The sequence below is a fragment of the Mastacembelus armatus genome, chromosome 21 (genome assembly GCF_900324485.2).
Source record: "Mastacembelus armatus chromosome 21, fMasArm1.2, whole genome shotgun sequence".
Taxonomy (NCBI): domain Eukaryota; kingdom Metazoa; phylum Chordata; class Actinopteri; order Synbranchiformes; family Mastacembelidae; genus Mastacembelus; species Mastacembelus armatus.
Genome location: NC_046653.1, coordinates 21,765,492 through 21,791,094, shown reverse-complemented (window position 1 = coordinate 21,791,094; position 25,603 = coordinate 21,765,492). Strand labels below are relative to the sequence as shown.

Sequence of the window (25,603 nt, the reverse complement as noted above, 5' to 3'; positions counted from 1 at the left end):
AGGTGCTACAGTGACAACATCGACCAGTGCCTGTGGCTCTCTGCAGGTCTGTTCTCCAACAGAGCAGCAAAGTTATTTCCATATTATTATTGATTTTTGCAGGTAAGCGTGGAGGACACCGTACACAGCTGTACTATGTGATAAAATACCTGTTCCTGCCCGAGTCCCGGAAACCTTTGGCAAATGGGTTGCGGTCGATCTTTAGTCGTGTAATCTGCAAACAGGAACATGGAGACTTTTGATTAAACACCAATATATGCCAACATTTCAGCACCATTACAGAAATATTAAAAGCTGAAAGTCATTTATTGGTTTTATTGTTTTTGTTCCCAAACACCATCCATCAGGAAGAACTGATGGCTCCTTCCAGGCTGTGTGGTGTTTATGCTTCTCCTAATCAGTGTGATTACAGTCAGTTTAAGAGAGGACAGGTTACAGGGAGACATTTATTTGTCCGTGGCTTATTAAACCACTTTGATGATATTTATACACAAACACACGATGACTACAAACATGGGCAAGAAATGATGATGCAAATTACCTTGGGACTGAATTTATTCTCGTGATTTCAAAAGTACAAACTTGTGGAAGGAAACGCATTCAAAGCTGCACACCTGCTGGTTCTGGTAGGCGGTGACGGTGGTGAAGACAGTCTCAGGGAAGCTGAAGGTCTTCACTCCGTCCCCACTGGGCACCGGCTTGTTTGGAGACAGTTCACTGCTGAAGTCCTTCCTGATGACATGAACACGCGGCTGATACTTATGCATGGAGTGGAGGATGATCTGAAAATATGAGGGGAATCAAGGTGAAGCGCAGCTAAAACAAACAAAAACAGAAAACAAACAAAAAAGCATCGTCTTGTCTGGAAACATGAGCCTCCTCAATGATGTGATGAATGAAATGCTCTGACAAGTTAAGTAATATATCACATATCTGTATGTGCATGTTCCAAACTTTGCACTTCCTTCATGACATCAATAAGCTCCAGTGATTCTTTATCAGGGCCTGTGACATTAAGCGGAAACTAAGTTCAGTCTGCGATGACGATCGCAGGAGAGCCAAGGATTATTTCACAGCAGAGCGGAGGCGTCAGACGGTGTCAGCCCTGCATCGCCTCAGGGCCTCGGTCTGCTCTTGATTAATCTGAGTGAGAAAACCTCCCCAGAGCCAAACACCCCTGACTGCCCCTTTCCCCAGCTCCGCTGCAACAGAGGGGGTCATTCCAAACCAGGGCCGCAGGCGGAAAAACAACTCTGAATATCAGAAAGTCTACATTTAACATTCCAGGCCTCAAATCACACACACGACACACACAATTATAACTGGGCTGCTGCACAGAAACACACAAATGCATGATCTAATTCTTGTTTTAACAAATTTTGTCTCCATCTGTGTTGCTCAGCTTACATGTCAGTGTGTCACACTGTCAGTCACACTGTGTGCTGATGCTCAGGTGCCTTTTCACTCTGGTGTTCAATAGATGTGCAAAACTCTGTTTTATCCAAAGGAACAAATGTCTCGGTGATGATGATCAGTTTTTAGATCAGGGAAGAAGAAGGGTTGAACTGGTAAAACTGCATTTAAAAGCAGAAAGTGTGAAAGTAGCCTCTTCATTTGAGTTTAAATAGACGACAGTAAAAGTAAAAGAGGCTTTTTTTGTCTCTTTGTCCCTTCTATCATTTTGATTTGATTGTGTAAATGATGAGATACGTCATTTCTAGATGATACAGGGCGTCACTGTCTTTTTGGCTGTTGTAGCAGCAAGAGCTCAAGCAAAACAAAATTCCTGCTTTTGCTGCTATGGGATGAAAAGTCAACCATCAGTCAACAAGTGTTAAAACAGGAAACTGAAACACTTTCATGAAGTAGAAAGGTTGAATCACAGTCATGTTTTAGCAACAGAGATTTCAAAATAGACACATACATGCAGCTGCCCGATTGCCCCGAGGAGTCATGCCTTTAGTCCCCAGGCGGCCTGAGGTGATGTAAAGTCAGAGCGGATCACACATCGACACACTGAACTCAGAGCAAGCGGCTGAGAGAGCAGCCAGAGGACATCAGCTGACAGTTGTTCACGCTCAGATATAATTATGCTAAATAAGTAGTGTTTTCATTTGAGGCTAGATAATGATGTTCTTTTAATTCCCTTTTGAAAATCATCTGGACATTCTCACCAGAGGAGCATCGACACATCCTGCACAAAGCAGATGTTGCGTGTTTCAGTCAAACTGTGCCTGTAAAGCACATTTTACACAGCAGTGTAGCCTCCACTCATTCTCTAACACACTGTACTAACACACAGACTGTGTGTGTGTGTGATTTCCCCTGTGAACTTACGTAATAGTAGGTGAGCAGTAGTGACACATAGCACTGCTGCCACCTGAATCAGTGGAAGGTCAGATTCACTGGACTGAAGAGAAACAGGCAGCGACCAGCACTGATGTTACACTGCAGAGGATCATTAAGAACAAAGCAACTAGAAAACACAAGAAGAAGCAGCAGAAAGAAATGATTTGGGCTGGTCCAGCCTGCTTCAGCTTTTTATTAGGTTTTCCCACATGGCAGCAGGGACAGAGAGGAAGCTGACGACAGATGTGCACCCACAGAGTCCAGCGGTCACTGAGGTGACCCAGAGACAAAGACGTCTGCTGTTAATTTACAGAGCAAAATCAAATGACACCAAGCTGCTGGCCTGTGCTTTGGCCAGGACACTGTAATAACCTCATAATTCATCTGCCTTTGGACTTTTCCTTCATATTCCAAGAAAGTTGGTAATTGCCACAGTTCAGAACGCATCATGATTACAGAAGTAATACAAAATGATTACTTTTGTTGATGATACTTCTGTTCAATGATGAGTAATAGTTCAATACACAGGGTTTACCAAGTGTTTAGTACTGGTACCTCTGTGATGGTTGTACGTCTGCTGCCACATGCTCTGTGTCTAACAGTCGTGTTAATTAACAGCATAGTGTCTATTTTCCAAGAACAGAAAATGGTTTTCATCAGTTAAACCTGAAAGTCTCAGAATGACGGGGCGATGCAGGCAGAGAGGATCAGTCGGCGGATGTGCTGTCTGAGACATAAATATTGTCTCTTCACACAGACTCTGCTTCTGTTGTGTACTCCGACGGCTGGTGATTCATGACATGTATGCTGTCTGTTTCTGATGAGGCAGATATTTCACAACAACACAAGTCAGGAGGACGAGCGAGAAGTGGCGAGGTTTCCCACACAGGAAGCTCCAAAATTAATTTCCTTTGGCCTCTAAAGCTCCTCCGGGGAAACAAAGCTCTTAAAGTGAGCAGCGGGAGAGGAAAGACGACCTCCTCTCGCTCTGAGAGAGCCCTGCATGTGAATCCTCGCCCACCAACATCCGTATGCTATTACATTTGTCACCACCGAGCTGATGGGATCATTTGCAGAGCTGTGACGCAGCAGGAACAGGAACATGCCCATGGAGCTCAGTACGCCAACCTGGACTCCATTTTGTCAGAGCAGTGAAAACCTCCCTGTCATGGTGCCATCACAAAACCGCTTCTCTAATCGCTGCATCGCCGAGCGTCGCTGCACCAGGCACGACCCCTGAGGAGGAACTGGTTTACAGCAGCTCTTTGTCTGCTGTTTGTCAGACTGCAGCAATTAAAGCAGTTTCCTCTAAAATGGTCCTGACAGGAGGCAGAGCACCATCTTCCAGTGTTTCACATGTGAGAGCATATCCTCTCCTGTCTGCACCAACCAGCTAATAAAAGCTGAGACATTTCTAGACCTGCTTTCATTCCAACTAAAGACTAAATGCAAACTGCAGTAGCTTTTCATTATATCGTGAACTTTGAGTTATGAGGTTTAATTTCACTAAGGGTCTAAGAAAAGAATAGAACAAGAACATTTAGAGACAATGAAGTGTGAGCAGGGTGTTCTTACTATCATTAAAGGTTTTTAGCTGTGGCTGGTGATGAAATTATTGTGTGCGTGTTATTCCACTTAAGGATGCAGTAATCAACTCCTGGTCACTAAAGCCCGGAGAAAACATGAGAGTAAGCTGACAGGGACACATCCTCCGCCGATAGCAGGTTTTATTACGGTGCAGGGTGGCAGCTGACCCAGGGCCAACACTCACTAAGGGGCCCCATGGGGACACTTCTGTCTTTTCACTACACGTTTTACTCTGGCCCAACATTAGCTACGAGAAAGGCTTGGATATGAAATGATTAATATGTTAGCAAACGCTTTCTTACTTACACATCATCAGACTCCCCAGTTAATGTAGAGCCCAGTGTTTCCTTGTTGGCTGTGATGTGCTCTTTACTAACTCTGACATGAATTATTTAGTCATTAGCTTAATATTTTACCAGACATTCACCATGTCATTTAAGTTTAAACATGAGGGGCCGATCAACACTAATAATCAAACTCTTCGCCTAATATTGTCCCTTTCCCATGAAACCCATTTCTAAACTACACAGAACTCTGACGTGTAGATAAAGGATTTACTTCAGTTTGCTGCCCACTTGCTGATTGTCCATAAAAAAGGCAGTAAATCAGACAAACTGTAGTATAACTTGTTGTGTTACAGTTAAATATTTCACCTATGAAACCCACAGCACATATTTAGAGCAGCCAAGAACCAATAGGAGACTTACTTTAGCTCACCACCTCTCTTACTGACTGGATACAAGCAAGGCAGTAAATCAGACAGATTGTGGTCAGACTTGAATTTTAGCTCAGTGGTGGTAAGTGCTTTTAACAAAACTGATTCATTACAAAATGCTTTACTGAGCAATGGAGGAAATGAATATTATCCAGGAAAACAAGGGCAGCGGTTCAAATCCCAGACCTCCAATAGATCCACAGAAACATAATGGTGTTCAATCAGAGTGGACCATCCTCAGAAAGTGTGGGCAGTAAGAAAAGACTCGTGGCTCCGTGAGTCATGACAATATGAAGCTGCATCAAAAACACTTCTATCCAAAAACGTGAGTGCAGTTTTGTCTGCAGCCCAGTGGAGAGTCATGAGGCTTAAAGCACAAAAATAAACAAAAAAAATACATCACAGCTGTTTTTATCACACTGACGCCTGATTGGTCCGTTGGTGCAGAGGCTTTAACATGATACGACAAGTTTAATTAAACAAGTGAGCTGCATTAAAGCCCACGTTCACCATTTAAACATATGAAACATGAAACTATCTGATGTTTTCATCGTTTCTCCTCTTTCTTAGCGTGGAGATATTTCCTCTTATGTTGCCTTTCAGTCATGTGAGAAATCAGAATTAATAGTGCATAAAAGCAGCACCGGAGACGGAAATTTAGGCAGCTAATGTAATATAAAGCCTAAAAGTTTTTCATTAGGAAACCTTTGCACAATATATTTGGTCTGCAGTGTGCAGGGGCCACACAAAAGTAACATGTAAAGATCTCAATGTGTTTTTGAGTCATATACAGACACAGCGTTGGCAAAACAAAACGTTCGCGCATGTAAAAGCATCTGGCAGCAGACAAGCTGTGGAGACAAAGAGAAGAAGTCTCTTACGTGTCCCTGGTCGTCCAGCTCGTTGTTGGTGAGTTTCAGCTTGTCGAAGCTGACCACCTGCCTCATCCAGGTGTCTCCTGACGCCAGGGAGTCCGGGTGGATGTAGACCCGTGGAGGGACCGGGGAGTCCGCGTTCCCTGCAACCATCCACTTGGAGCTGTGGTACACGTACCTGGAAGACAAGACGGGGAAACAAGATAAAGCTTAGTACAGTATTTTGTTGTGGTTGTCTAAAGCAGAAGTTCAAACTATAAACCAGAAGTGTGTTTTTGTTCTTTTCAGGAAGTTAAGATTAATGACATGGTCACAATAAAAAAAAACTTGCTGCAGTTTTACATTTAAAGTGCTGTCAACTATATTAATAATATCAATTAATAATAAAATGATGAAAACAATGAATAGTCTCTTCTGCTCTTTCAAATGTGTTTTCTAATCATGTTTTAGCTCCACAGAGGGGTCCTGAACTCTCCAGGACACATGTTCCCTCTTCACTTCACTGTTTTGAAACCTCATTTGAATCTCTGAGGTCTTCAGGACTGAACGGGTGATTAAAAGTCCTGTTTGGATTTCAAACAGACTCGAGCGAGTCTGCGTTTTTCACTACAAACACTCAGCCATGTTGCCACAACACCGGCTCTTAAAACTCACATTTTGTTTCTTCATCGTGCATAAAATGTCTCTCAAGAGCAAGATAAAATATTCCATATGCAGCCACACATTCAGCTGCATCGTTTCAATTAAGCACAGTCATAATATTTGTTATGTGTGAGTTTAGGTAAAATGGGAAAAAAGCAGGGAAACAAAAGGGAGAAAGAAAGTCCCTTTTACCCAGTGCTGTATGCACTGTTAACACCATGAATGAGATAAATAGGATGAAGAAGAAGGAGCTAAGGAACAAGGATGGAAGGACAATAAAATAAAAATACAAAAACGAAAGAACAAAGAATGAAAGAAAACGGTGCAAGGAGAGAGAAAGTGACGTAAGATGAGAAACATCAGCCAGTGCCATCAAGAGAGACAGAGAAGAACAAGAAGATCAAGTCAACGGACAGAAAGATCAAAAAAGGGAGAAAATGAGCAGAAGAGGAGAGAGAAAAAGAATGGGTGAGCGAGGTAGAGACTAAGTGGAGGAGAGAGAGTGTGAAGCACAGCTGTTTGCCTTTAGTTCTGGCCCTGCACTCAGTTGAAAGTGTTTTATCTGCAGCGTCTCTGCCAAAGTCATCACTCAATCCTAAAACATGGACAAAACTCTCATTTGGTCCTTTTGTTATAGCCTCGAAGGGCTGCACCACCCCGTCACACACACACACACACACACACACACACACACACACTCATAAAACCTAAGTATAAGTGCATTCAAATACAGGCAAAAATACACACTCAGCCTCTTTCTGCCACAAAAAGCATAGTGAACACAAATACATGCTCACATTTAAAAAGCACCAGGGGCGACTTGAGGGTTGCTGGAGAACACACCCTCTGGTAGAGCCATGTAGGAGGTGAAGTTAGCTCGACACCAACAGCTTAGTGTGTTTTTAACATATTCAGTGAAAAGGTTCTTCAAGACATCTTCAAGTCAGCCCAAATCCCCAACACCGTCAGCCTGGACATAAGAAATGATGTCAGTCTATTTGTCCAGTCTGACATAACTTGGTAGAGGTCGATGTGGAGGATCATTTTATCTGATTGAGCACAAAATTACAGAGTGGTGCTGATGGCCCCTCTGGTTTGACATTTGCTTAAGGCTGTTTTCCAGTTCCCCACTACCAATAACGCAGACACTGTGGTATATGGATGATATTATGCTTTTCCTTATGTTACATTATTTATAACAGGACAACGTTGCATCACAGGAATTCAGTTTTCACCACCTTCATGTCTGAATTAGATTTTGCTGCGTGGTTCGTAGCAGCCACATGGTGAGATGCATTAATAAGACCATTTGTTTTTTTTTTTTCTTTACTCTCACCAGCACAGTTCTGTTTTTTGTATATTTCATCTATTGTGTTTTATTGTTTTGTCATTTGTCCAAACATGGGCTAAAACTAAATGCAGCTGTGCAATACAACTCAATAGCCCCGACTGGAGGCACGTAAAATTTTCAGGAACAGTCTGATGTCTCAACTAAGCTCCCAGTGGCGTCGCGTTTCTGCATTTTTCATGGTGTGAGAGATTTATGCTTCCTAACTTGAAGCTTTTCTGTAGGTTTATTTGTCCATTAAGACATGATCGTTGTTGCTGGTCATTCTGACTTGATTTCAAACAAAAATTAGAAACACATATAAACTCAGTTTAATTCCAGCAATATCTGAATTTTTTTTATTTGGCAGAAAAGACAAGTTCAGAGCATGAATTGTTGATACGGTGAACTTGTTAGCAAACACACACGTGGTTGTTTACATATGAGAAAAGTAAATCAAATATTCACCCTCTTTTTGCTCCGTTTTTGGTCTCTACCAGCTCCTATTTTCCCCAGCCAGCTGGAAACAGACTGTGCCAGCTGTTTAAGTGCTGAGCAGGTCGTGTACAGTGTTTTTTTTACAGGTCGTTCAGTGAAAATGCTGCAGCCTGCTGCAGCCAAGAACTTTGTAAAGTTACATAGACCTGCAGCTTCAGGTGATATTTCTCTGTAGGTTCATCACGTCCACCAAACCTTTTCTCCTCGTCGCTGACACATTACAGAAATATCTCATAGCTTCTGGGCGAAAGCTACTGGCTACCTAAATCAAACCAAGACAGATTTATTTTAATATGAGACGTTGGCCTCCCTTCTCTCCTACACTCAGATACTCAGACTGAGCTAAAACCAGGGAACTGAAGTCAGTTTGTGTCTTTTGTGGTTGTTTGGCTTCTGTTTTAAAGCATTTTGTGTCCAGTTTTATTTGTTTTTCTGTTTATTCTGCACATATTTCTATTGTTTTGTGTCTCATTTGGTCGTCTTTTAGGTTTTCTGTCTTGTTTTAGTCATTTTATGTTTCTTTGAAGTTGCTATGCATCTTTTTTTTGAGTCCCTCCACAGTTCTCTGCTTTAGGGGCCTCCCTCTGACCTCTTGGGCCCCTGGGCCTGTGCCCAGTAAGCCTGTTCAATAAGCCATCTATATTTTAGAGACAATAGCCCCTTCCCTTGGATCCTTGCTTTGGTTAAAGAGAAACAGTCCTGTTACCAACCAGGCAGATCACTTAAAACATAAAGATGTAGAACTGGTTGATACTAACATGAAAATATCTTTGCTCAGTGTCAGAAAATGAACTATGGGGCATTGAACTACAAAAAGAAGACTTCACCTACCTGTTTCACACTTTTACTGAATCTACTAGCAAACACACACCACTAGACACTGCTCTGATATTTGACCACAGCACTAACACACACACACACACACACACACTAACACATACATGCAGGCGTTTCTGTAATTTCCTGTTTGCCGTGCTGTTTAGGGTTACGCTCGGCGTAGCAGGGAAAGTGTTAAGGAACGAGGAAACTTTAGCCCCAAACAGGACTGGAAATCTGATTAGTCCCTTCGCTTTCATCTTCCATAAATCTGCCATCTGGCACCGGCTCGATCAGTAAAGACTGGACTTTATGTGACACTCTTACTGGACAGATGGGGGGGTGAGGAGGGGGGCACACGGCTCACAAAAGCCGAACTGCAGTGCACGGTCCAATCTCTTCTTCTTCTTCTTTAACATACACACAGTTACAGCCACCGAGATAAACACAGGCGCGGAAAGACCAAAGAGCCACATACAGAAATACACACAGCACAAACAGCTCGCCAGCGTGTGTGTGTTCCCAGCTCATTACACGTGTACTGAAACACATTCAGGCATGCACATAAACACACACACACACACACACACACACACACACATTTATACACTTGCCATACCCAGGCTGTATATTGGGTTACTGTACTGACAGAGTAAATATTGCTATTGAATTACCATTCAGGGTTGACTGGTGTGTGTGTGTGTGTGTTATCTGTGTTTGTAAGAAAATACCATCAGTTCTGCTGTAAACATGTGTGTTTCTGAATTTCTATACTTATAAAGACCAAATAACTTCACAGATAAATTCTGATTATTTCAGTCCACACGTCAGAAGGATTAGTGTTTACAGGATTTCTGTCGGATAAGGGATTAGGATAAAGCAGGTTAGGGTTAATACAATAATTCAATTGCCTGTGGGTGTGCTTCTTTGCTTTTTATTCCATTGAATGTGTTTCTAATTGAGAGCACCTACAGTGTATCTGTTCTTCTATTTCTAGACCTACAAAGCCAAACGCTCTCACACAGAAAGTTCAAGAATAAAAAGCTGGATTTCTTCCAGGTCCTCACTTCTGCTGGAGTTTACTGTGTGAAAATTGACTCAGGGTTGGGTTTAAGGTCAGGGTAGAGTCATGTTAACAACATGCAGCACATCAGGGATAGAGGTTTAAGGGAATTTAAAAAAAACTCCAACCCTGAGTGACTGTGCTTAGTATTTTTATGGATTTATGTCCTCACAAAAATAGATTAAAAAAACCCTTTCCTTACTTCTGCACAGGCCCAGTTCAAGTTTACAGCTTGAGGGTGTAATTGGATTAAAGCTAGAAATGCATAACAAAACATGTTATGTGTGTGTGTGTGTGTGTGTGTTTATCCATTTTGAATATGTTTCTAATTGTGCGTGCGGGTACTTCACTTGGTGTGTGAACGTCAGCATGCTCTGACACACAGCTGGAGGAAGGATCGGTGTTTGAGACCAACCCGAGTGACTGTCCACGCAGAACAGCAGAAATAGATGGAGATTTAATGAGCACAGCACCAACGAGACGTTCCTAAAGAGGGGGCAGGGAGCCCAAGTAAAGCAAGTTGACTCCAATAAAGGACATATTTCCAGACCCCAAAACTCTCCAGGACTGTTGAGACACACCAGTGACAGCTTCCAGCTCCCAGCCAGAAGGAAAACCCTTTTTCATTTTACAACTTTTTCTGGCCTCTAGGAATCCTCCATGATCTGGTGGAGAACGAGTAGAGGTGGCAGAACGTCTGCACACGCTGGTGGGAAACAATAATATGAAATAACAGATGCAGGCGGCTCGAATTAAAGGCTTTATTTTTATGAATCGCTTGTTTTTAATTCAGACTTGGATTTTGAATTTCTTTTTGAAAAGCCTGTTTTTTTTTGTCCTGAGTAAATCTGACTTGTGGACTGAGAGGGGACGAGCTGTCTCTCCATATCCTTCTAAGATGCCTCAGATTGTTCTGCTGAGGGACAGAGGATAAATCTGCATCTGTAGCAGCTATTTATCAAATATTCGCTCTCACATAGCAACGCATGAAAACAGAATGAACTCCCTGTAAACATGTTTTATGTCATTGAACTTTCTGCTTTAAAATATGCTCAGCAGCTGCCAAGAGAGGCCATGTCAGCCTTTAAAACGCTGCCGATACACCAGATACTCAGCTGAACTTGTTACTCAACTTATGTTAACTCTATGTTACTACTCAGCATATTTTGAGTATATATATATATATATATATATATATTTCAGTGATGGTTGTTAATAGGTCAGGTGTTCCTGGGCATCACTGGTTGATTCTGTTATTAATCAGAATTTCAGATTTTTTTTGTTTTGTAAATTTATTTTTCTGTGTCGTTGAGCTGGAATATTCGAACAAAGCAGTTTATACTTTTCTACAATTAAAACCAATGTAGAAAAATCCTGCAACAGTAAAAGAAATGTTGTAAAAGACCCCGATTCAATTTAAAACACGATGCTAATCGAAAACAAGGTTTTCACATGCATATGCGGTTTGTTTTATGTGTGTTAAAAATATAAACAAACAGCATAAAAAATTACGACTTATTATATTAAAACTGTTGCCAATCAAATGCAGACGTAACAGCAGGCTTCATTTCTTCCGTATTTTGAATTTGGATCATTTGGTTCCAGTTTTCAGTCGAGTATTTTACATTTGGATTTTTAGCATGAACCGGAGCACTTGAGGCTGAGAGCAGCAGGGTAAATAAGTCAGAGGCTACAAGGACTGAAACATCTCTGCTTTTGGTGAAATGAGGCAGGCCCTGGGTTACTTGCCACATTAACACTTCATCACACACAGTAACAGTCTGAACCTGCACTGAATCTGCAGGTAACCTTCAGCCATTCTCATCATCTTCATTTCATGGTACGTGTGCAGCAAATTCTTTCAGAAATCTTGACCTGGTTTTTTCCCCATTTCCGTCATTAGGCCTGAAAGTTGAGCGTTATCCTATTTGCAGGCAGCTCTGGCTCTGCTGCCCGGACAGTGGATGATGAATACATTTCAATCTCCCTCTCGGACTCTGGCTTCAGGGACTAGTGCTGCGGGCCAGGATATCAGTCTTATTGCATATCCAGAGAGATCCATCACATTCAAGCTTTCCTCCAGCACATGCACACTTTAATCACTTTCACTTGGCTTCACGGATGCAAATGATGGGAGTAACTAGTTTTAATGCATTGCCGAGAAAATCGCAGCAGTCTCGTAGCAATTATGAGAAATGTGAAAAATGGAGGCTGGAATATTTTTGTTCTATCCAAATCCTGTTACGTACAAATCCGACATGAGAAATGGCATGAAGATGTGAACAATCCAACTAGGTCATAATGTTTATCCTCGTTTCAAAATTTGAGACTCATCCAGGAAAATAGGGCTTTGTGTCCAGCTGCAGCAGAGGCTTGCTCATATATTTGCACATGCAGATATATGTGTATGTGCATATTATGTACAGCTGTGCATTTATTAAAAGGAATTCTGAAGAATTACTCTGCTATTTTCAGACTGACGTGGCCAAACGCCCCAACCCCCCCACCCCCCTCGGTGCTGGTGTAAAACATCTGTACATTTCACATTTTTATATGCCTGTGAAAAAATACATTTACTCAGCATTTTCACCACAGTTTTAATTCTTGTGGCTGAAAAGCACCAGAAACAAAATGTAGACCATTATTGGACAGTAACCCTCTATATACACACACACACACACACACACACACACACACACACATAATTTTGGTTTAGCAGTGGTCCGTTTAGAAACTCACTCATTTCTTCATTGAAAGTAAGAAACATACCTAACAATGTGTAAAAACAAATAAATATGTATTTGTGTGTGATGACAGTACCTGTATCTCTTGTTGTCCACAGGCACGATGTCCATGGCGATGTAATATTGCTGATGAGGGTCCAGACCTGCTATCTTGACACGCATGGCAGGAAACATCCTCCTGAAGGGAGAGAAGCAGCACAGACTGAAAAAAACATGTCTGACCGTGTCCTGCAGCTACTGGAATAAAAATAGAAATAAATGCCTCTGAAGGTAACAAGTGTCCCAAACATCACCTTCACAGGTAAATCTCAAGACTCTCCACTGTAACCAGGCCATCAGCTGTATATCTGATTCATTAATTCAAGAGAATTTAAAAACATGCACAGACAAAAGTCAGATTTCTGCAGCTGTGGTCAGGGAGGACACGCTGGGAAACAGCCTGGTAGAACAGACAAAGATCTTATAAGCTGCAGATCCTTCACTCTGAGCGAAGGAGCTGGACCTTTATGATGATGAACTAGTGTTAATTATTGCAGATGCAGCACTGACACTTGCTTTCAGACCTCATCATCCTGTTACATGATCACAGTGACTGACATTTAGCTGCAAACGACTAAACTGCAGCTAAGTCGTCATCGTGCAAAAACTTCAGCTCCCAAATGTTTTGAAATATAAATACAGAAAAGTCTCTCTTTGTTTTCCGTCTGTAAACAAGTGTGTGTGTGTGTGTGTGTGTGTAGAGGTGTGTAAACAGCAAGCAGACTCATTTTACATCGTCATTAAAACTATGAAAAATAAATATATGGCAGAAGATTTTTAAAATATTACTGATATTGATTCTTTGTCAGTTCTTCCTTTCAGGTCGACTGTCAGATTTTTCAGGCTCCTCCAGTTTCAGCTCATTTATTTAGAGAAGATGAAGCTTTTGGTTAGTTTGAGCTCAGTGTTTGAGGATTTTTCATCTTTGGGTTTTAGTATTTAATAAAATGACTTTTATTTCAGAAGATGTGTCAGTTCTGAGTCTGAGAGTTTATAAAAAATATATCTATAACAATATGTCGTGCAGCTCTTTTCATAAAGTGAAAAAGTTTATCATTTTATGTCTTTGAATGTTTCTGTAAATTCTATTTTTCCAGTGGAGGGAAATATTTGACCTCTGACCTTTACACTGCAGGGATTTAAAATAATTCAGCTGTTGAAATGTATGTTTTTATTTATCCTAATGGTGGATTTGGAAATGTAATTTATATCAAATGAACAGAAACATCATCATCATCCACCTCCTCCCGTTTTTATTGATGCAAACCTCATGAAAAACTGTCTAACGAGGAAAAACCGCTCCTTTATTAAAAGAAGGTATTTATATTAAGAGGGAGACATTTTAAACTTAATTCCTCCTTTTGCACTTCAAACGCTGTATTTTCCCTTTTTCATTTAAAGGTCGTAAATCCGGGCCTGCCTAATGAGAAACGAGGCCTGTTTTCTTGCTTCCCTTCTCTGGATTTATGGGCTTATTATGAGCAGGCCGTGAAGTGCACACGGTGACGGTCGCGTCCGCATTCACTCTGCTTCAGCGCAAACTGATTGCTGCTCCATTTATGAGCTGATTACCAATTTAAACCCAATTCATAAAAGCAGCCGAGTGTAGTTTATAACGAGCAGAGGACGAGGGCGACGTTAGAGCTGATTTCAATCTGAAGTCAAGACAGAGAGAAAAGATTTGGTTCCATCTCAAGGCGCGCAGAAAAAAAGGAAAAGAAAAAATCAGGTTTAATAAAATATATTAATATACCGCAGAAATGTAATACATTTAATACAAGAATTAAAAAGCTAAATTAAATGATTCAGTGTTGTATTTAGTCCGAGTTGAGTTTCTCCGGCTTTAATAAATAAAGTCTCCTATGAATCCATTATTTTTAACTATTCAGCAAGAAATATCGTGCGTACAAAGCGCGTTATGGGTCGGGACAGAGCTGGACCGATTTGGAGGAGAAATCCACTGGGAAAGAAATAAAGCAGAATAAATGTTATCAAGTTCCTGAAGTCAATTTTCCTGGTTATTAAGTACAAAGGAAAGACGGATGAGATCATTCATTCAGTGCTACTTCACTGCAGCGTCACAGCCTTTAAAAACAGCCGCTATAGTCACCGAACTCTTGATCCAATAAATAGTTTTCCTGCAAGCAAACTGCTCCAAATGTAAATAATGACCTCACTGCCAGCGTTCACTTTCAACATGATAATGAAGATTCTGTCGGGGGGAAATGACGCAGCGTTGAGCCCGATATCGTTTCTGCTGATTGATGTGAACAGAGGAGGAAATGTTCGGGGCCCCGGGTGAACAGAGCCGACTGTGGGGAGAGGTCCTTCCTGCAGGATCAGCGGGTCAACCTGTGCGCTCGCTCTGGATTTGGACTGTTGGCCCGAGAGAGCGAGAAAACCCGGAACACGTTAGAGAGAAATTAATTAGAACCAGCTCTGCTCATTCCCCGACATCAGGAATAACCCACCGCGTCATGGAGGCCTGAACACACCACAGCGGCCTGCATGTGCAACACATTAACACCCTCCAAAAGTGCGCGCAGAGGTGTGTGTGTGTGTGTGTGTGTGTGTGTGTGAGAGAGAGAGAAACAATGGAGCTCCTACTGATGTGTGTGCGTGTCCACAATGTTGAGTGTGGGTTATAATTTTACTTTATAAGAAATTATTTTCATATATAATTCTCACGGTGTTTGGTAAGGAGCGCACTTTACCGTCTGAGCATAGAAATTGCGTTGCGCATGAACGTGTAATTCGTCTTTCACGCATATTTGCGCAGAGTCTGGCGCACGTAAACCTCATGTGCCACTTCCAGCAACAGTGTGTGTGTGTGTGTGTGTGTGTGTGTCCTAGCCTACCTGCCCGCCTTGGTGATGATCATCTCTGTGCCGATGTCATGGAAGCGCTTCCACAGGTCTGCGCACTGCAGCTCCACCTGGATGTCCTCCATGGAGGCCGAGGGCGACGGCTCGCAGGGGCCGGGGGCCAGATCAGCAGACGAGCCAAAGGAGCACGACGTCCTCTCGGCCAGACCCTCTCCGTCCGAACCGGGACTCGCCTCCGAGTCTGAGGGGAAAATGAGGAAGATGTTGAAAAGGCAGCTCTGAAACAGTGGAACCAATACGCTTTAGGCAGGAAACTTGGCACGGCGGAGGGCGGCGGTTCTCCCCGCTGCCTCCAAATCACCTGCCGTCTGCAGCTTGGAGAGTCTGGCTCGGCTCCTCGTGGAGTTCTGGGTTGATGTCAAAAGCAGAGTAAATGCTGCATGAAACCTTTGAAATGCGATGAAGAAAATATTAAATTTTAAATTAGGCCACACAATGAAGAATCCCGATGGGAAACGTTCAGCAAATTAAGTTTCCCCTCAAATGCTCCTCCTGGACCAGGTTTCACAGACTGGTCCTTCAGTCCTCAACACAGATACACGCTGACACAAATCCAGACCTACAGGAGAGGTTTCCACCCGTCTGAGCCTCCAGCTCCCAGACACCAACCAGGATGACCTCAGCCTCCTCTTCACTTTCAACCGGCAGCCTCACTGTCTCCGCCACAGGGGGGTGGACAAAATAACAGGAACATCTAACAATCCTACGCCCACAATCCTGAAAGACTTTTGAAATGGTGAGTTTGGAGAATCTAAATGTTTTAAAAGTGTTTCCACCATTTCTCTGTTCACCACATTCACTGATATCTACAAAGTATTTTTAATCTCAAAAACTTTAAAGTGAAAAAGGAAATTACAGATCACACCAGTTTCTACATCCAACCACTTCAAAACATCAAATAACTAAATATCCCTTTTGAATCTGACCTTTAAATGTTACTCAACACACATGTGATGCTATTTAAAAATAAAATGAAAACCATTTGGGATTAAATATCAAAATGTATGATACTTTTTCCAGGTGGGATGGCAAAACTTTCATGGCCTGCACCTCAGAATTGCAATTTTCCCTGATAAAACGCTCATGAGTTCAGCACATTTAGAGCTTATTTTACTTTTCTCAGAAATCCTTTGCCCTCCAACACCACAAAAATAAAAGTCTACTATCTAATAATGTATTATTTATTGAGGGCCCTGACACAAAGAGGTTGACTTGGCAGACTAAGGGCACACAAATATGGTTATGCAAATGCAGAGCTGCCGAGGGACTGGACAGATTCCCAGGTGAAACCGCTGCAGCTCAGGCCGAGCCAACCCCGCTGGAAAGGAGCAGGGAGAGGAGCAAGGAGATAGGAGGAGCACGGGGGGGAGGAGGGGGCGAGGGGAGTGATGACCACAGAGAAACAGAATTTCCATCATCTTCTTGGGAGATCCTTCCAGTGTCAGTGCAGCCAGCGAGGACTGTCACACATGATTTCTCTTCCCGTCTTCTCCTTTTAACTGTTCACACACATGCAGACGCACACTCGGCCACTCCGTCAGTCAGTCAGCTGCCCCCTCGCTCTCCATAAAAACACTTATTACACATGGTGTGAAAGGACGAGGACAAGACAGATGGCTCTGATCCCTATGAAAGAAACTGCACAAAAGTCTGCACTGCGGTAATGCAACCTTCTGATGCCTGCAATAAGACTAGATCACGCAGACAGAAGACGTTTAATTTTACTTTCTGATAGAGTGAGGCCTGATTTTTATGGGGATGTTGCCAGTTCACATGAAATACACACGGTACAGGAGTAAAGTCACTCCAGCAGAGGACAGAGGCGCTGCAGTCGCCATCAGGAGCAGGCAAAGAGCTGAATATTAGTGGATCATTTACACGTTAAATACATTTGTCCACCATGACTGGACTAACCCTAACCAGAATGTAAGTTGTTAAATCCACAGTGGCATTTATTTTTGTCATTTAAGGTTTAGTAATTGTGAATTTTTCATTTAAAGGTCTAAAATTAGTCTCCTCTGGCTGAGTGTGGCTGTAAATCTAAAGAAGTGTCATTAGTCTGGTTACAGGGAAGTTTTTATCATGATCTAAAAGCAGCTAAGACAAGAAGAAGATTTAACGCTGCATAGAAATGTGACATTTCTGGCAACCGAAAATAAAAATTGCTTAAATATTTGCAAAAGCCTGAAAAGCCACACTGAGCAGCTCCATGTCTGCTATAGGCATCTAAAAGTGGATGTTAACGGTTGGTGTGTGAAACGTAGGCGTTCAGAGGAAACAGATGCATTCCAGACAGCGAGAGCTGCCCGATACAATTAGATAATTTGGCAGGAATGTGTCCGAGATGCAGAGGAGGGAAACAGCAGCCAGGCAGGAGCCTGTCAAACTGGTCACCCTGTCAACAGACTGAAGGACCTGTCCTCTGCCACTCACCAGCCTCACACACACACACACACACACACACACACACACGTTTAAGCCAGACAAACACACTAACACCAGCTATATCCAGGTTTTTGTATGAATTCAGAGTTGAAGATCAGGCCTGAAGTCAGTTCATTTCCAAAGTGAAAACATTAAAACTGAAGTTAACAGGTTAAGATTTCAGCCCAACACACACACACACACACACAGCATCGAGTTTAGTTTCTCATTTGAAGCTTCATTCAGTTTTTTTGAATAAAAACTGACATTTATAAAAGAAAAAAATTTGTCCACTCAGCTGAACGTTGCCCTGACATCTGCTGTGGTTAGCTTTGCACACACACACACACACACACACGCACACTGTATATACATACATAAACTTGGGGCTTGTATTTTGCGGTTGAAGGCTCCAAATCAGTTCATGCCAGGCCTCATTAAAACGATCCATATTAGGCCAGTGCAGGGTCTGAATTTAATCAAGTCCGTGCTGCACATCAGAATCGACCTTGTGTCACAGTTCACACTCACATCAGCACCAAACAGCTGCTGGGGAGCACAGGGTCTCACACACAAATACCCTAAGACAAAACTGTTTATGATGGACACCCATCCTGAATAAAATTCTGATTCATTCATTTTTTAGGGAGAGCAAATCTCATTTTTTACATGGATTAAAATTAATTTTCTTCACATGTTCACATGGCTCTTTATTAAAAAAGTGGAATCACATTTTAAACTCGGGGAACTTCCACAATTAATTTCTTTTTAAGGTGTGCATTCAAACTAGTCATATTTCAATTTTCCAAACAGACACTGATTAAACAAGGATTCGAAAAACGTTTGTCTTATTCTTCACTATTTCCATTTGATGTTGTGTGGCAATAGAAAGTTTTTCCTCTTGGTTTTTAATATAAGACATGCATTCAGTGAAGCCTAAAGCAGATACAGAAGCGCAGCCTGTTGTTTGTTTCACCGTGTGGAAATATTTTTTTTTCTTTTTAAGGGGACATTTAAAGCGGATATTAAAGATGCAAGATGTTCACAAATGAGAAAGTTCGTGGACGCATAGAAGTTTAGCATTTATCCAGGAAGTTGTTTTAATTAATGGAGTGGCAGAAGATTTCTGAAGCGAACAGAAACATTTTACAAACCGTGAAATCACCGAGGAACCTGATCCACACAGTGACAGCACCTGTTTCCACACGGATCGAGACTCGGGCAAAAGGGCAAAAGTTAAAACTAAAAGCCCGCTCATGTGCACATCAGTTTTTAATCAGCCCGCATATTCACCTGACAGGTCACTGCTCAGAGAAGAGGAGGAGCAGTGAATAATTTCAGTATATTATTTCACAATAATCCTGATAGATTTGAATTAGCAGCTGTCCAGTGAAACGTGTTAACGTTGTGCGTAATCTGTGCGTAAAAGCGAGAAGTGTGATCTTGGAAATCACACTTGGGACAGGCCTTTGATAAATGGCGCTATATGTGAGGTTATACTGGATGTAACTTGTAACTGGTGTCTGAAATGGTAAATATTATGGAGATGTGGTTGTAGTAGTTTGTCAGGCCTACAAAACTATTTTTTCTGTGCTAACTGAACTCTTCAGCTTTTAAATGTGAGCCTGTGCTTTTCTCAGTCCTGCCCTTGTCTTTCAGCCTAATAAACGTGTTATACGAGCAGCCGGCTTCCAGCCTCGCCAGGAGTTGAATAAAAAAATAAAATCAGTCCGTTAAGGATTCCTCTAAAACCACATAATCTGACCACAGAGACTCGCTGTTCTAGGTCACCGCCGCCCGACGCGCCAAAGCGGAGGCTTTAGGACCCAATCAGGACCCGCTGAACCTGCCAGGAACCCGCCTGCTAATGAGTGGGACCGGAGGGGGGTGGGGGCTGGGGGCTGGGGGCTGGGAATAAGGGGAAGGGCGGCCCTGGAACTCACTTCTTCATTTAGCCACAAATCCTGAAATTACCCGGGACAAAATCTGGAGACGCTGAGCAGAAAAACTGTTCAGCCCCACGAAACTAAAAAGATTAGAAAATGACTGCTGGGTTCTTTAATATCTAAGGTTTGATTTTTGTTGTTGTCTCTGAGCGTTTTAAACAGACACACACACACACACACATACGTTTGCCACAGAAACACAGTAGGCCTAATTACAAACATATATATTGAAATAACAACAACTACTCTGTAATTTACTTCACTTTCCAAATTTCTCCTTTGCTTTTCAATCACTCGCAATGTCACGCCGGAGAGGAGCCGTGCGTAAAGACGCTGCGCCCCGGAGGTCAGACTGCAGCAGGCAGCGGGCCCGGCGCTGGCCTGAGACAGTTTCATCCCTGCCTGGTTTGACATCTCTACGATATTTAATGAGCTGTAAGATACTGGGACTTGTCTCTTTCAAGCCAAATTAAATATATCATCATCATTTCTTTTGAGTCCTCAACAGGAAAACTCATTTTCAAGAAATCCCAAATTTTGCAAAAAGACGACTGGACTTCAGCGATGCGTTTAAACATTGTTTGGACTTAATTATCTTGACTTCAATAAGAAAGACGTTTTAAATCTTTGTCTCAGGCAGGAGTGGAAACTGCTCATCAGTCTGTTTATTAAAAACGAAGCTCAAAGCGAAGCAAACGCTCAAATCCCCTGACCTGGTTTCAGATGGATCAGCCAGAACATTTAATGACACCAGAAATTAATTACTGCACAACAATAATATTGTGGCTTGTATTTTCAAGCAGCGTTTAAGCCGCAAAAGCGCCTTGAATTTCAAAAACACAAACGTACTTAGTCACATAAAATTTGTAGTTGTTGCAAAAAATGTCCGTTTGCCAAGTGGCTTTTTTTTTAAGAAATCTGAATAAAACAACTGAATATTTCTGTTTTTGTCTCGACTTCCACAACTGGTCATTTATTTTGATGCATTTCAATAAAAACAAGGTTTAATTTATCTTTGTTTCTCTTGGAAATTTAACTAAATCTTTTGTTTTATGTGATTTTTACTCGTGTCCTGTTACGGAGCAGGATTGATTCACATTTTACGCGGTGGTTGGACGATTGTTGATTTTACATGACATCTTTAAACTAACCACACAGCTTTTCTTTAAAAGGCGTATGAGCGTTGTCTTATAGTAAATATAAGAAGGTGTGTTCGTGGCGCAGCGTCTTATTTCTTAGCACTGGACAATATAATGAAAAAGTATCTGCAGTTTGTGTCATTAGCTTCATGCCTGACCACCGAAGCCGAGGCCTCCCTGCAAACCAGCAGCCAGACTCATGCTGAAAAGCAGCGTCCAAACAGCAGCACAACTTTGACTCAACTGGTTAAAGTGTTGAGGTGAATGTTTTGTGTCAGCGTGATCCACCAGTCCGGAGTCAGAACCTGGACTAACCAACCCGCCACGGCCTTTGGCCTGACGCCGAGTCATAAAATCTGTTTGGATAGCTCGGTTGGCTCCTGATGTGTATTGTGTGTCATGCTGCTGACAGTGGAGCAGCACGCATGTTTTTCTCTGCAGGACTAAACGCATCAGGCCTGAAAGCTGCATCTACCGCAGCAAATCTTTTCTTCTTGCTGTGTCAGCGCTGCAGTTCGGAATCACTGACCTGAATCTCCCTCTAAGATAAAACTCCACGTTCACATCGAGACCGTGGAGCTCATAGCTACGCGCCCTGTCGTGGGTTGGGACACTGAAAAGTGGAGCCATGTTTTGACTCAGGACTCGTGGGTTTTTATTGCGCTGCAAAGATTTAACGGGGATCCGGACACTTGAGAGGTGTGGTGCATGTCTGCGCACTGACCCGGGTCCATATCCAGACAGTGCGCCGGATCCTCTCCGTCCGCGGCGAGACTCTCCATGGACAACTCCAGCTCCTTCTCCTCCCAGCCCCGGAGCTTCCTCTTCTTGTTGGAGCCGATCAGGGCTTCCACGGAAAAAGCGTGGGCTCTAGAGCTCAGAGCTGCGGCAGATCGCCTCCTCTCACTCATTTCTCTCAAATCCACCCGATGGGGGACGCGGCGAAAAACCCACTGCGTCCGTCCAGAGCAGTGAAGCGAACCAATAAAAAAATGCACACGTCAGTGTTTACAGCGGGGCGCACACTCACCAAGTGTCCAAAGTAATCCCAACTGTGACTAGAAACGCCGCGTCAAACTTTTGAGGACTGACTGCGCCATCCTGGCTGCGCGTGAGATCAAGTCCGGGAGGATTGATCGTTTTGATGCGGTCTGCCGCTTTGCGCGTCTCTCAGTCCTTCCACTCCGCGTCTTTCTTTTTCTCTTTCTGCCCCCTGACTTCTCTCTGATTGATACTCGCTTCTGGAGGAGTTTTTTTTCCAGGCGCAGAGGGCGGCCCTCCAGCGTCCTGTCAAACCAGCGCGTCCAATGAAAAGTGAGAGGAGACAGCAAGACAAAGCGTTTCGTCCAATGACAGCGGAGGGAGACGCGCGTCCTGGAAGAGGAACCGTCAGCAATCTGCAGCAGCTAATGAACCGACTGCCTGATGTGTCCCAATGAAAATACATTAAAAGACGTTTTTTTGTCTCATTGTACCAAAAAACACATTAATGTCAGATTTCCCCCTGAACTGACGTATTCACTAATAAATCTGTGTCAGGTTGAGATTAATGATGCATGTACTGGGCCCTCCGGTCCTGCTGAGTCCCCCTCTTTAGCTCCCACATCCTGAAGCTTAACTCTTCTCTTCCTAAAGCTGATCCAGGTTTGGGGCTGTGGTGCCAGGCCCCAAGTTCATGGCGAACTTCCCAAAGTCATTTTAGTATCTGCGTTTTCACCAACTATGTCTGACTCCATCATTAGCAGGGCGCGTTGCAGGAGAAGCCACATTACAGCTTCATTGTGTCGCCGACAGCTGAGGAGCCCCAGCAGAGCTGCAGCAGGTGGGCTGCGCTCGGACCCGCATGCTCGGACACAAAAAGGAACGAGAAGATTAGCAAGTGAAATCCGGCAGCTCTGCATGTTGAGCGTTTATTTCAGCGGCTCTGCAGAAATATACAGAAATGATACAGATCCAGCTGTTTGGACACTGTAGATGGAGAACATTAACAAACATTAACAATATAATAACTTTTAGTTTAACATTTAGGTCTCCACCTCTCCTTATTTGAAATGAATTATTTAACACTAAACTAACATGTTATTTAGAAATATTACTCAGACAATTTACAGCCACTGGGGAAATCAGTGGTGAAACAAATGACACTTTCAATCCAATGATTATTCGATAAAATAATTGATAATAGGTTTTTTTTCTAACGCAGGAAAGACTTATTCCAATGTGCAAGTAAATGTATATAATAATGTGCGTATACAATAATGCATACTACTATTAAATATTCAAATTAAATAATAAGACAAATTAAATAAAAAGACAATAACAACAACAATAATATTAGTAATAATAATAATAAAGCTGGTAAAACCTGATCAGTGACCGAACAGGATCCCGCTGTTTAGAAACGGAACCACCTGTGATCCAGAGGGAAAAATCGCTGATTTGTTTCAATCGCAGAGAAAAAAAAAATTGTTTCACACGTTTCCCGTCAAAGACTCAACGACGCAGTGAGGAAGAAGGCGCAGAGGAGTCTGCAGGTTTTATCCTGGAGAGGCTGCGGCCTGTAGTCACCTCCTGGTAAACACAGCGACTCTCAAAACTGGATTATAACTAACTGCAAACTACAAAACTGCAAACAAATGAAAAAGAAAGCAAATTATTTGAAAAACAAACAAACTGTTCAGAATTAAAGGTCACATAAATCGGTGGTTTGGAGCTGACACTTGGTGTAAGGAAGTGACTTCCGGCAGCGTTATTAGGTTTATAACATTTTTCTGTCGAGATCGACGCAGCAGAAATTATTGACATGTCTGACGCTTCCGGAGAAAATAATGTCGCTTGATGATGAGTTTAAAACTAATTGACCACCAGACTGTGAGACTGTGGAGGCACAAAGACTTTGACTCAGTATGAATATTAGCAGCTATAAAGTGTGTACTCTTTTCTTGTTCCGTGCGTTTGTGATTTGGCTGGAGGGAACTTGTGCGTAAAGCTGTGGCACAGAAAATATTCTGCCTATGTGTGCGTGTGTGTGGAGGCTAAATCAGTGTGGGATGAAACTCGTTACACACCAGCAGTTAAAAACTAAAACCAACTGTTTGCTGTTTTGATCCTAATTATAGCCTCGATGGCATCTCAGTCACCCAAAACTCAAGCATGAGGAACAAATCTGAGCGGAATCACACACGGACACGTCCAGAGGTTTGTGTGGCACAGTTTTACAGGCTTCCCTTCCTTCACGTTTCCTCTCACACACTTTCTGACTCCCAGTAGAATCACTGATAAACGTGTTTTGGATCTTACCAAACTGAGGGCTCCTTAGAGTCTTTACACATAAACACAGGCTCATAATCCCGACCTCCCACCGAGGGGCCTTTGTTTTCTGACCTCATCCACCCACGCAGACACGTGGACGGTGGGCGGAAACGCCCCAACGCATCGTTAATATTCAATTAGTAAAAGAGGAGGAGACCGAAAAGCCTCCGAAGTGACAGCGGGTCCCGGGGCAGTTTCAGCTCTAAATATAGTGCGAGAGCAACTGCAGGAGCCGCAGACACAGAGAGGAGCCTGAACTCACCAGGCGCTTATTTTCAGGCGTGAAATAAATGTTAGTGTTGTTCAATTGTGTATTTCTGTGATGACCAAGAGGTCAGAGTTCATCTTATTGGACAGACAGAACTAAAGACCCGATCGTGTGCGCAAAAAGAAACCAACTTCTTTTTAAAGCCGGTCATTTGATTACAAAATAAGAGCTTTTGAAATGTATTTCAGACCTGGATACAGGTTCATATCAACAATAAAGATTTAGAGGGTCACCGGGTAAACCTATAATTTAGACTGATCTTATATGAGGAAACATTACAGCTACATTCTGATCCTTTGACAAACTTATTAAATTAAAAACAATTATTTTATAAGTGGTTTTCTCTGATTCCTTTCAGCTCCTCGGCCTAAAAGCATCATTTGGATTTACAGCCTAAATGAACCTCATTGCTTTTCATTGGTAACAACGATAAAACACAAAATGCCATTTGATTGGGGATTTACAGTCTCACACAGACCAGTATGTTCGTGAGTAAACAGCTGTAATGCGTCAAGGTTAAGAGGCTTTAGGTTATAGTTTCCTCTTCTGCTCCACTAAAAAGCCTTTTATTTTACATTTATTTTATCTGTAGTCAGACTGCAGCTGTTTCCATGTGACCCCACTTCAATTTACCACTGTTTTCTTTACAAAATAACATTTATTATGACTGGATTTAAAGTTTTTACTCCTGCGCGTAAAGCGGTTCAGTTACGCCGTCGCCCTTGTAACAGACACGTGTATTTGTCATAAGGCTGCGGTCCCAACAGGTCGCTGTGATTTACAGCCTGCTGCTGTGTGTGTACTGTATGTAGTCTATATATTTTATTTATATTCGGTCAGGTGAGGAATATGCCAAGAGGAAAAAAAATGAGGCAAGGGAAATAAACCGAGCGAGGACACGCTCTGGTCCCAGGTAAACACCGAGATGGAAAAACCACAGCGCAGCTCAGTGTGCGCATGTTTTGGAGAATTTG

General features: G+C 42.5%; 1 protein-coding gene across 2 annotated transcripts in view; it reads right to left on the bottom strand.

The window, feature by feature from the left end:
* tbx15 (T-box transcription factor 15) overlaps positions 1-22,294 on the bottom strand; it is a 30,335-nt gene extending 8,041 nt beyond the window's left edge. Inside the window, exons 1-6 of one of the 2 annotated variants that reach the window (XM_026296455.2) lie at positions 21,774-22,294; positions 15,514-15,721; positions 12,693-12,794; positions 5,533-5,704; positions 615-782; positions 150-214 (exon numbers count right to left, since the gene is read on the bottom strand). In XM_026296455.2, the coding sequence (XP_026152240.1) occupies positions 150-214; positions 615-782; positions 5,533-5,704; positions 12,693-12,794; positions 15,514-15,721; positions 21,774-21,960 (902 nt within the window). In that variant the 5' untranslated portion in view covers positions 21,961-22,294. The remainder of the gene's footprint in view (positions 1-149; positions 215-614; positions 783-5,532; positions 5,705-12,692; positions 12,795-15,513; positions 15,722-21,773) is intronic. The other variant, XM_026296456.2, reaches the window with a different exon arrangement.
* Between the last annotated feature and the right edge of the window lie 3,309 nt (positions 22,295-25,603).